This window comes from Lissotriton helveticus, chromosome 2_1, assembly GCF_964261635.1.
Source record: "Lissotriton helveticus chromosome 2_1, aLisHel1.1, whole genome shotgun sequence".
NCBI classification, from domain to species: domain Eukaryota; kingdom Metazoa; phylum Chordata; class Amphibia; order Caudata; family Salamandridae; genus Lissotriton; species Lissotriton helveticus.
In genome coordinates, this window is record NC_136059.1 from 44,598,887 (window position 1) to 44,611,625 (window position 12,739).

At 43.2% G+C, this 12,739-nt stretch overlaps 1 protein-coding gene across 1 annotated transcript in view; it reads right to left on the reverse strand.

Annotated features, from left to right (window-relative positions):
• The window catches only part of LOC144817690 (long-chain-fatty-acid--CoA ligase ACSBG2-like), a 721,416-nt gene that overhangs the window by 600,379 nt on the left and 108,298 nt on the right, over window positions 1–12,739 (reverse strand). Inside the window, exon 2 of the mRNA XM_078674437.1 lies at window positions 2,175–2,458. Within this exon, the coding sequence (XP_078530563.1) occupies window positions 2,175–2,458 (284 nt within the window). The remainder of the gene's footprint in view (window positions 1–2,174; window positions 2,459–12,739) is intronic.

Sequence of the window (12,739 nt, forward strand, 5' to 3'; positions counted from 1 at the left end):
AACTAAGCGCCCAAATATTTAGGGGCTTATTTAGGAGAGCTTTGTGCAAAGCTTGCACCAAGCAAAGTGGCACATGCACGACGCAAACCTCTAAGTCAGACTTTTGAAGCCACGTAAAGCCACCCCGCATGGCATAAAAAATCTGGAGTAAGGCAACGTAGCGCAAATCGCTGCATTGCCTTACTCTACGCAAGTGAGGTGTTCTATGGGCATTGTGGTGTGTGTTCCCACACAACTCCCATGGTTTTTGAGCCAGTCCCAGATTTACAAATACTTGTAAACCTGGGAATGTGCAAGATTCTTATGCCTCGTCAGAATAGGGACACATAGAAAGAGGAAAACTCCTGTCAGGGTTGTTTTTGTGCAGGAAGGTCACCCTTCCTGCACAAAAACAATCCTGCTTACAACACATGCACCCTTACACCATGGTGCAAGGGTGCCTTCATTGGTGCTAGGCTGCCAAAATGGCACCAACACAAGGAGAAAGGACAGGAATGCACCATATCGGACAAATAAGGAGCATTCCTGCCCTTTCCCAGTGACGCAGTGCAGCACAGCCAGGTGACTTGCTGCGGTGCCCTGCACCACCAATGTGGTACATATGGCCCTCAGTCTGTAGGTGTTGCCAATGGAGTCCTGTAATTGCAATATAGGACGATATATGTTATGCATTTAAACGGAAAAACTCTGTCTTGATAGGGTTCAGGGAATATACCGACTAGTGCAGTGTTCAATTGTATGTTGTGCAAAAAGAGTGGGTATGGCAGTGTGAACTCTGGAGCTGAAGACAATTACATCATCCACATAGGCCAATGGTCTTATCCTATGATGATGTCTCTTTTAAGAACTAACTCTAGAGGACATCCATTTGTGGATATCTCTCCACCACCTGAAGCAAACCTCCAAGCACTCAATATCCTGGTCTGCAGACATTACATTACTGAATGTGCAACATCTCCAGGCTTCATGTTGGACAAAAAGGAAGCACTCAGTACTGAATCAAACTTCTTAGAGGACTGAAGACCTTCAAACCAGAGTTGTACAATTATGGGCCCTGCCTAGACTTTTCTACATAAATTCTTTACTCACAGTATACCTGTATTACACCTGGTGTCGCGTTGTAATGAGACTGCTTTCATGAGTGGCTGACTAAAGTCACATTTCTCAGTTCCACTGTACTCTTAAATGACTGTATATTGAAGCAAGGAGCGTATTTTAAAATGCAGGTATTGCTGCTCACTGGGTAGCTCTGGATAATTCCTTCTGGAGCCACATCAATTTAATTAGAAAACATGTCTCATTTATTTGCCAATTAAAAATGCTGATACACGGCTACAAGGCCCTGCACGACCAAGGACCAGCAAGCATCAACCACCGCATGAACTGCGACCAGCCCTCCAAACACCTGCGCTCCGCCTCCTTCACCCTCGCTCACAGCCACAGTGGAGGACGCTCCTTCGCTTACCTCACCGCCAAGTCCTGGAATTACCTCCCCTATCACCTACGAACAGCATTCTAACTCACAGAAATTCAGAAAGGGACTCAAGACCTGGCTCGTTGACTGATAGCAGGAGGATCCTAGTACCTGGATACCCTCCCGGGTGATTGCAGCACTCTACAAATCCAGAATGATTGATTGACCAGAAATAGCCGTACATTAAGAACTGGATTTCCCCTGGGACAGGCATACATAACCCTACTGTATAATAAAAAAAAGGACTGAAACACCCAGTGCTCCAAAGACAACCTCTGAGTGGACAGTGCAAATAGTCTAGTCCACATAAATTCAACCAGACGTCATCTACAATGTTACATTGTGATTTTATGCTCGGCTACATTCTAATGCCAATGTGATATCACTAAATGTTTGTAAGTAGGGGATAAGATGGTTGTACTGGATGCAATCTCGTTTGCATAGCTGTTTTCCTCCTATAAAGCTGTCTGACACTCTTGGCTTGGGTGCAGTAAGCAAATTAATAAAAAAAACTGCTTATACAAAAATATTTGAATTTGTGGCCAATTACATTTGTAATATTTGTCAGCATCAAACAGTTATCCTTCATTAACTGCCCTATTATGCTTAGTTACCATTTAGCCACCATAAACCTCATCCTGCCTCATTCAGACAGCATGTGGACATTTCCTCTCTGTTGGTGAAAGTTGCTAGGACTCACCCTCAAGAAGCTCTTGGCTGCTGCCCGGCAGGCCTGGTAGTACTGGAGATAGGTGGTAGTTTTCCACTGTCCGTCTCTTTTCACAGCCATCGCTGGGTGGTTTCCAAAGCGCTGGACTGCGTCCCATAACAACTGGTGTGGGGTGACCGGTGGCTCAGAGGCTGGTCCTGTCTCTTCCATGCGCAGCTTCACTGCTCTGTCCCTGGTAGTTGTCCAGAAACTGTCAGCTGGAGCCAGCAATATGTGGCCATTGGGCTCCCCAAAGACACTTGGAGGCTTCTGTGCTGTTGGAATAATATGGAATATTGAAATTTGGAGAGTGATTTAGAGACATGTCTCTCTGCTAATCATGTAATGGCAACAATGATTGTTTTATTCCATCAAGTAGGTACTTTACCAAGACTTCAAGGAGCACAACATACAATTGGCACTTGCAATGACCAATAGTATAGACTTTTTGACATTAGTAGCTATGGAAGCTAGATATTATTACAGAGCCAATGGGCTACTAAAGAGTGATGATTTCAGGCATGGGCCAGCTGACACACACACAACTTTCATGCTTTTCTCTAAGACAGGATATGTAGAGAAGTCTTACTTCGCACCCTTACGCCCTGGTAGCAGGTGATTTGGTTTTGAATGTTCGAAATGTATTGGGTGTGAAAATGAAAATTTTTCTAGCAAACATGATAGGAAGTTTCAATTCTATTAAGGACATGGAGGCGAAGATTATGCTTTCACTTTCTTCACTTGTAATCCAGCAGCCACGTTAAAGTACAAAACACGACCACATTTCCCATGAAACGAAGGGAAAGATTATTAGAAGTTATGCAGTCAGTAGGGATGAATAGAAAAGCACCTAAATCATGGAATAGGGCGAAAATAGTTTTCTTTCTAAAGAAAGACAAACCAAAGGAAGAGAGAGGGTCATACAGGCCAATTTCATTGATAAATACAGATGCTAAAATATTTGCTAAACTCCTCGCAATCAGATTGGTACCTATTATGCCTCAACTTGTCAATATCCAGCAACATGGTTTTATTCACGGGAGAGACACTACCTCACATGTAAACACGGCTATAACGGCTTTCGACGTCGCAGAGATAGAATCCACCCCACTAGGCATGATCTTATTAGATGCGGAAAAAGCATTTGATCGAGTGGGGTGGAGCTATCTCTGGAACACGTTGCTTAAAATGGGGTTCAGTGGAAACTTTCTAAGGAGTATACAGGCTCTATATGACAATCCCTATGCCTGCACTAGTTATAATGGTCTAACTTCCTCAGATTTTCCAATTATGCGTGGCACTCGCCAGGGTTGCCCTCTCTCACCCCTCTTATTTGCTCTCTCTTTGGAACCTTTTTTAATGGCTCTTAACTCGCAAACTTTAATCATGCCCTTTAGCTCTGGCTCTCAAGAGCTTAAACTGACTGCATATGCAGATGATATTGCTATCTACACAAACGACATAAATAAGGCCCTAAAAGGAATTAAACTAGAGGCAATTAAATTCGGGAAAGTATCTGGCTATAGGCTTAACATACAGAAGACACAAGTTGTTGCCAACTATTCCCCCTCCGTGGCTACTCCAGAGATTTGCAAGGTAGCTACCTATCTCGGTGTTAAACTCACGGCGAAAATACAAGAAATAAATCATATTAATTATAATGAATTAATCAAATCCACTGCTATACTTTTAAAGAAGTGGCATAGGTTACCTCTGAATATTATCGGTAGAATTAATCTTATTAAGATGAAGGTATTACCTAAGTTCTTATATTTATTTCGATCTATTCCATTGGCATTGAATAATCGGTTTTTCCAACAATTGGATGGGGTTCTAAACAGCTTTATCTGGGGCTATAAAAAAACAAGAAGATCGTTGAAACACCTGAAAAATAACACAAGTGAGGGTGGGCTTAACTTCCCAGATTTTAAGCTGTATTTTTGGTCCTCATTTTTTCTACGATTACGCTCCTTATTTCATAAGGAAGGAACCATATTTTTTCACTATCTTATGTTGAAGCAAGAGTCAAACATGTTTTTGTTTAGAGCAAATGACCCCAATTACTTCAAGAGGGTAAGGTTCAAGACGGCCAGGGATATTACAAAGATATGGAAGAACGTATTGATATATTGCAGGACCTCGTTCTTTCACCCGATGCTACCTCTTTGGGGCAATCCAGGTCTTCCAAGAGCATTTTCTGATAATATCAATAATATATGGGCAGAGAAGGGAGTTAATACCTTGGCTGACCTATATGGCCCACAAGGATTTGTTGATTTTAATCTGCTTAAACTTAAATATGATTTACCGGAAAATGCTAGATATAAACACTCACAGATCCATGATTTCTTAATTAATAAACAAAAGATTGGTAGCCTTGCAGACTGTGATATCTGGACTTGTTTATATTCTAAGAAAACTAAATCAGTTATTAGTGGGGCTTATAAACTATTACTAAAATATAAAACAAATGACCTGCCTAAACTAGCGGAGAAATGGGGGGTCCAACTTGGCTTTAATGTTACCCCGAAGCAAATAACGAACTCCCTTTCTAACATCAATAAGCTAGTAAGATCATCCAGCCTTCGGCTACAGCAGTTTAGAACAACGTGCATGCTCTACTATACTCCTGAAAGAGTCTCCAGATGGTCCCCCAATCCCGATTTTATAGACCGCACAAAATGCCCTAAATGCTCTGGGGTAGCCGTTAATTTAGTTCATATGTTGTTCTCCTGCCCTAAGCTTAAAACCTTCTGGGACGAGATTCAAGATATCTGTAGAATTAAGAATATTTCTTTGCCTATTCTTACTGCCCACCTGGTTTTGTTAGGTCATCAACCTACCCAAATCCCACATTCTCCTTTGGCAACCGTACTTATCTCTTGTGCTAAACTAACTGTTGCAAGAGCCTGGATTGCTATAGATCCACCTACGGCCTGGGATTGGTGGGCTCTAGTAATGGAAATACATTCCATGGAATCTGCCCTAGCTAACCTAAGGGGAGGCCGCTCACTGATAAAATTTGAAAGATATTGGGGAACTTGCTTCTTAACTTGATATTAATTTGTCAAAATTCTATTTTCTTTGACATTGTATGAAATCTATAAACCTATATACCTTTTCTTTAATTATTATTTTTTTTTTTTTTCTTTTTCCTTTTCACGTCCAGCAACTTTGGACGGCTATGATCTTTCTTTGCGTTCTGATGATACCTTTTTGCTCCCTCCTTGTTGTTGCAATATTTGTTGTATTATCTAACTATCTCTCTAATGTATTTAATGTCCTGGATATACATATATGTATCGTATTTTTTTTTTCCTGTTAACTTGTTTACAATAAAAAGTTAAAAAAAAAAAAAAAAAAAAGAAACGAAGGGAAAGTGGTAAAACATAAATAACAGACAACATATTCTATCAAGGCCCAACATCCAATCAGGTAGCAGGATTCTTTATATAGTCCTTTGTCTATCTCCTCCCAATCATATTTCATTGCGCAAGTCACACCCTTGACCTTTTTCTATGCATCTTGCTGTCCAGTATCAATGCCTGAAACAAAAGAGATGAAATCGCCACAACATAATAGACACCAAGAAGCCAGCAAGCAACCAAAGTATTCACAAACAGATCTAGTGACATTGTGGAAAAGTAAATTTTGCCATGTTGTATGTGCCTACGTGTTCCCCATCTTATGTTATATGTGCATGATCGATATGCATGTATTCCCCCCTGATCGATTAAAGACGCAATTATAGTTGTGTCCATCTCTAGTATGCCAGTTTCCAGTCTTCGTGAATACAACGAATATTAGGCCTATGTAAAGTTACGTTGCCACGTTTCACAGTGTGCACGTTAATTCATTGAATTGTCCCCGTTTCTAGGCCTCAAAAGGGCCCGGACTCAGATTCAGCTCCTGTCTCCTGAACCCTCTCCGAGGAGCGATACAGCCCCCACCTGTATCCCTGACCCTTCACTTACTTCATGCCTCGCAGTGCCCGGCTCGGCCTGGCTCTGCCTCCCAGTCTGCCAAGAGTATGTTATGTTTCTAGTTATCAGTCCAGCCCTCCTTCTCTGCATTCCTAAGCTACTGAATCGCATCGATAGTTTCCGTCATGGTCTAGCCTTTATGTCTCCATGTAAGAGAAATACTGTATTTATATTCATATAATATTCCTCGCACAAGCGCTACATGTAGAATTATGCATGCACCAGTCTTAATGTCTGTTAGCCTTTGTCCTGATAACTTTTGGATTCTATCAACATGTTCTCTAAACACCAGATACTAGATAGGCTTTAGGTACATGTCGCTCTGACACTCCAGACTTCAGTCTCCTCTTCTAGCGCAGAAGTCATAGCCCCCAGTTCTCCCTGGTAACACGTCATTGCCAGTTTGCGCGCACCACTAGGTTAGAGGTCCCAGCTGCTCAGGTAGCCCCCTCCATGTTTCCGCCCCGTTTATGACATATTCTGTTACGTTTACATCACATGTCTATGTATACGCCCTGTACACACCTCTTGTTACACCCACTTTATGCCTTATCTTTTGCGACTGCTACAAACTCCGCCTACTGCTACGCCTACTGTATTGAATGCAATGTATTTTGTTTAACTATATATACTGATGTTCTGTTATTAAAAGTTGTGCGCACCATTCCCAGATCCTGCCCCGGCAGCTGCCGGGCCCTGCCATCCCATTCCCGTACAGGCTGTCCTGTTCCTGTCCTTTATGCCTATTAAAGCCTGTCAACTTCAGCTACCTCGAATCTTGACTCTTATTTATTGAGCTATCTGTTTATATTGTATCCAGTCAAAAATAGAACCGGTATTTAATTATTTATTTACCACATAATGGCGCCCGAATAGGGACTTGCCCTTTCCCCACGCGCCGGAGAAGCCACGCAGGCCCCCTGTTCCTCTGCAGCCGTGACGGAACCATACCGTGCACGTGCAGATATTTCTGCTTCAAGTATCCCTCAGGCCCACGGAGGAGACGGAGGTTGCGGTCCAGCGTCCAGACGAGGCGGTGGAGGAACGCGGCGAGTCCCGACCAGAGCCCAAGCCGAGAGTCCAAGGTCCGAGGTATCCGGAGGCCCACCTGTAACTGAAGTCCGAAGTTCGTCCGTCCGTCGTCGTAGCAGTCCAGTCCAGTCCGAGGCCTTCCGTTCTTGCTGCCCGGTGAGTACCGTTGCTGGGGTAGTATCTAGACAGGGTCAATTAATTTGTCTTCTGGTCCGTGGGTTTGGGTACACAGATCCAACACGAAGTGTCCACCTAGGTGGATGCGGGTCCTGACGTGTCTCTTTATGAGACCGGTAAGTTTCGTACTGTTTTAGCAGTGCATCTAGTAATTCTAGTAAGTTCTGTTCTCGAGAAATTCATGTGTTCTGTTTTTCAGTATTTCGGGTAGTATTTTGTCCGAACTGTTATTATGAATGTTATTTCATGTGTTTTCCATGTCGTGGTATGAGTGATTTGTTTTCAAGTTATTATTGTGTTTATCGTGTATTGTATTGTGTCTAGACTCCAGCCTCAGTTATGCCTCTGTTCTCGAAATTACATCAGTTAAGAACTAGAAAAGGTCTGCTCGAGGAAGCAGTTCCTGTCCCGCCTAGGGACAGTCCAGGTCATTTTATGTATCATAAGCATGCATACGTGCCAAGAACCTGAAAGTAAACATATACACAGATTCACGTTACGCATTCGGAGTTGTACACGACTTCGGAGTACTCTGGCAGGAGAGAGGTTTCATGACTTCTCATGGAACCAAGATTCAGCATGGTCTCCTCATTCAAGCTCTGTTAGACGCAATACATTTACCGACAGCTATCGCTATCATGAAGTGCAAAGCACATACGAAAGTTACTGACATCATTTCCCAAGGTAACGATCTAGCAGATCGAACAGCCAAGCTTACAGCTCAGACTCCCGACATTCCAGTTAACACGACACAGACATTCACTCTAGATCCGACTACATGTATGACAGTTAAGGACCCTACACAAGATGTCATAGACATACAGTTACATGCTACTCCCGAAGAAATCAAGAAATGGTCCGAACAAGGAGGGGTCCAGACAGATCAGGGATGGGTGACGAATGGAAAAGCCACATGGTTTCTCCCCGACTCTATGGTTCAAGTCATTATTAATACCGCACATAGTCCAGCACATCTAGGAGAAAAAGCCATGTTAGACAGTATTCAGAACCTTTCGTTCAACAAGCACTTACGAGCTGCAGCTAAGCAGAAAGTCCGTACCTGTATGATATGTTGCCAGTTCAATCCAGGTAAAAGTGTCCCGGTGGAACAAGGTGGATTCCAGCCTCCTGACCACCCTTTTGAAGTCCTCCAGATGGATTATATTCAGATGGAGCGATGTCGAGGTTTCAAGTATGTCCTCGTAGTTGTATGCGCTTTGTCCAGGTGGACAGAAGCATATCCAGTTCCAGATTACACAGCCGCGACCACTGCCAAGCAGTTGGTTCGTGAATTCTTTCCCCGCTATGGACTCCCTAGGGTCGTGTATTCTGACAACGGCCAGCCATTCTCATCTGAGTTAATGAAGCATGTTTCCCTTTTGTTAGGGTACCAATGGAAGTTCCATTGTGTGCGCCATCCTGAAGCAGCCGGTCTCGTAGAGAGACATAATCAGACTCTGTAAATCCGTATTGCTAAGACATGTAAAGAGAAAGGTGTAGACTGGCTAGTTGCCCTGCCAGTTGCTTTATTCTTTATGCGAATGGTCGCACATTCCAGATCAGGTCTGTCCCCTTATGAGGTCGTATTCGGCCGCCCCCCAAACATGTGGGGTACACCTAGACCCCGCAGTATTACAGATGTTTCCAGTAATATGCTGACAGATTACCTAGCTTCCTTGATGTCTGCCCTACACTCTTGTCGTTCACAGGTTGCCGCTGCATTTCCAGACAATACTGAAGTGAAACCGCATGAGGTCATTCCAGGCGACCTTGTCCTTGTAAGGAACTTTGATCGTTCAAGTCCGCTGGAGCCTCGTTGGAAGCAGCCACGACTTGTCCTTCTGACCACCCGCACGGCTGTGAAGTTGGAGGGCCGCAAGGGGTGGGTCCATCTGTCCCACATCAAGAAATTCCATGGATTGCGTATAAAAACATTTGCCAAGAACATTTCTAAGGACTGCCTAAAAATTGACTCTGAATCCAAGCCTCCCCTGTTAGAGGCAACTCCGCAACAGGAGTATAAGTTAAAACTCCGGTCTAGTAAAATAAGTCAACCATTTTAATTGTCTAAGTCCCTCTCGGGTGAAACAGTTAGACAGGTTTCTGACATGTATGAGATAGACCCCCATAGTGAGAGAGTTAGTCAAAACTCTATAAGATGTATCGTTTTTCTAAGTTTCTTATTGTTTTTAAGTTTAATGGTTACCTGCACAAGTTATGCATTGCATTTATGTTTTCCAATTTCTCATGTAAATAAGTTTTCTAATGCTACAGTAGAGCACACATTTAGTGATCTGCCTCCTCACGAGCTATCCTATCGTCTTGCTATGCGTAATAATACATTTATTAGAATGTTACACTATTCACACCAGACCAGCAATGCCACTAATTGTTGGGTGTGTGGTCGACTCCCCCCTTTTCAGATACCGAAGGGAGTTCTGCCACTCTTTCCTTATCCGTTTTCACATAATGGTTCGTGTGGAGCATGGTCCACGTTAACGTCATCTTCCAATGATATGTCCCTTCTGAATAGGACATGTTTTCCAGACAAGCAAGGTCTCTCCCATAGAACAGGGTTAGATCTAGAAAATGAAGTTTATAATTTAGGTAATTATTCTTCGAATTTTATGGTCCTGAATGTTCAGTCTGATACTACTCCAGATTTGCCTGCTATTTCAGTACTACCAGTCAAAGGCGAATTATGTGTCAGAAAGAATGGTTCCGCACATGTAGGACATAGTGATTGTACTACTACTGTCGAGTATAGTGACAGTGGGAAATCTATTTTCAAAGCCTCACGTCATTCTTATTTTGTTTGTGGTCAGACCGCATATGTTCGTCTGCCCCTCGATTGGGACGGAACATGTTACATTGCCTTCCTACTGCCACCAGTTTTTCTAGCCCCATCTGATTATCACAGAAACACACATCTAGTACACGTCAGACCTAGAAGAGAGATCGAGTCCCCAATTGTCGATCAAACTGAAACTGCTCTAGAACAGTATACAGATTTCAATAGAGGTTTCTTCTTCTTTATAGGACCTATCCAGAATAGTAAGCTAATCCGTAGGTTAACCAGAACCCTTGAAGCAGTAGTGAATGAGACTACTTCTGCTCTAGGTAACTTAACTGAAGAGCAATCTGCTATGAGATTTGTCGTGCTCCAAAATCGTCTCGTTCTTGACGTCATACTGGCCGATAGAGGAGGAGCATGTAGAGTCATCGGATCTAGTTGCTGCATTTTCATTCCTAATAACGCGCCGTCTGTTTATTCAGCTATAACCAGACTTCATAAAATTGCCCATCAGTTACACCAGAATCCAGGCACCTGGACATGGTCCGGTTGGCTCTGGAGTATCATATCTGCCTGGGGATGGAAAGTATTGTCATTCCTAGGTATTGCAGTAATGATCATATTCAGTTGCTGCCTCTGTATACAATGTGGCCCTGCGATTTGCGGCATTTGTGCTACCTCTTGTATTCCTAGTCCTAAATCCCGTTCCAAGACAATTCGAGACGAGCAAATGATGCTATATGAAATGATAGATGGTATCATGAATATTGATGTTTCCTGATGGAAACGTAGGGCACAAGGAGGGAATGTGGAAAAGTAAATTTTGCCATGTTGTATGTGCCTACGTGTTCCCCATCTTATGTTATATGTGCATGATCGATATGCATGTATTCCCCCCTGATCGATTAAAGACGCAATTATAGTTGTGTCCATCTCTAGTATGCCAGTTTCCAGTCTTCGTGAATACAACGAATATTAGGCCTATGTAAAGTTACGTTGCCACGTTTCACAGTGTGCACGTTAATTCATTGAATTGTCCCCGTTTCTAGGCCTCAAAAGGGCCCGGACTCAGATTCAGCTCCTATCTCCTGAACCCTCTCCGAGGAGCGATACAGCCCCCACCTGTATCCCTGACCCTTCACTTACTTCATGCCTCGCAGTGCCCGGCTCGGCCTGGCTCTGCCTCCCAGTCTGCCAAGAGTATGTTATGTTTCTAGTTATCAGTCCAGCCCTCCTTCTCTGCATTCCTAAGCTACTGAATCGCATCGATAGTTTCCGTCATGGTCTAGCCTTTATGTCTCCATGTAAGAGAAATACTGTATTTATATTCATATAATATTCCTCGCACAAGCGCTACATGTAGAATTATGCATGCACCAGTCTTAATGTCTGTTAGCCTTTGTCCTGATAACTTTTGGATTCTATCAACATGTTCTCTAAACACCAGATACTAGATAGGCTTTAGGTACATGTCGCTCTGACACTCCAGACTTCAGTCTCCTCTTCTAGCGCAGAAGTCATAGCCCCCAGTTCTCCCTGGTAACACGTCATTGCCAGTTTGCGCGCACCACTAGGTTAGAGGTCCCAGCTGCTCAGGTAGCCCCCTCCATGTTTCCGCCCCGTTTATGACATATTCTGTTACGTTTACATCACATGTCTATGTATACGCCCTGTACACACCTCTTGTTACACCCACTTTATGCCTTATCTTTCGCGACTGCTACAAACTCCGCCTACTGCTACGCCTACTGTATTGAATGCAATGTATTTTGTTTAACTATATATACTGATGTTCTGTTATTAAAAGTTGTGCGCACCATTCCCAGATCCTGCCCCGGCAGCTGCCGGGCCCTGCCATCCCATTCCCGTACAGGCTGTCCTGTTCCTGTCCTTTATGCCTATTAAAGCCTGTCAACTTCAGCTACCTCGAATCTTGACTCTTATTTATTGAGCTATCTGTTTATATTGTATCCAGTCAAAAATAGAACCAGTATTTAATTATTTATTTACCACAACATCATCAAAGAGCCACATTCCAGAAGAATAGGCAAAACTCTTACTTACTTGTCTCAGGGAGGGTCTCCCGGATCAGGTATCCATAGGTGGGATAGTCCTTGTATCTGTGTCCTTAATCGAATTGAAACTTTCCGTTTAGTTAGCTAGGAAATTTTCCATTCCATGTCAGGACCAGAGGCTCGAATTATGCTACCTTTAATCTTACTTACCACCAAATGAGCTTACCACCAAAATTGGTTAAATGTAGAACCTTTTAATGGTAGAATCTGAAGACCAATCAGAAGGGTTCATAATATCCTCTAGCTGTGCGTGTAGACTGAAAGCCTTGGAGGTCATTGTCACCTTCGTAGAATAGACACCCAAAATCATGAGATCAATTCAAGCCTCCTGCATGACCCATCGCACCCATTGTTCTATAGTGGGTGATTAAACCGCTTTATGAGGATTCCTAAGCGCAATGAGCCTCCCTAAAGGCCGAAATGGACATCTCCTAGTAGGCTTTCAAACACTGCAATACACATAGCGTAGGAGAGAGAGGAAAATCTGGGTGCTCC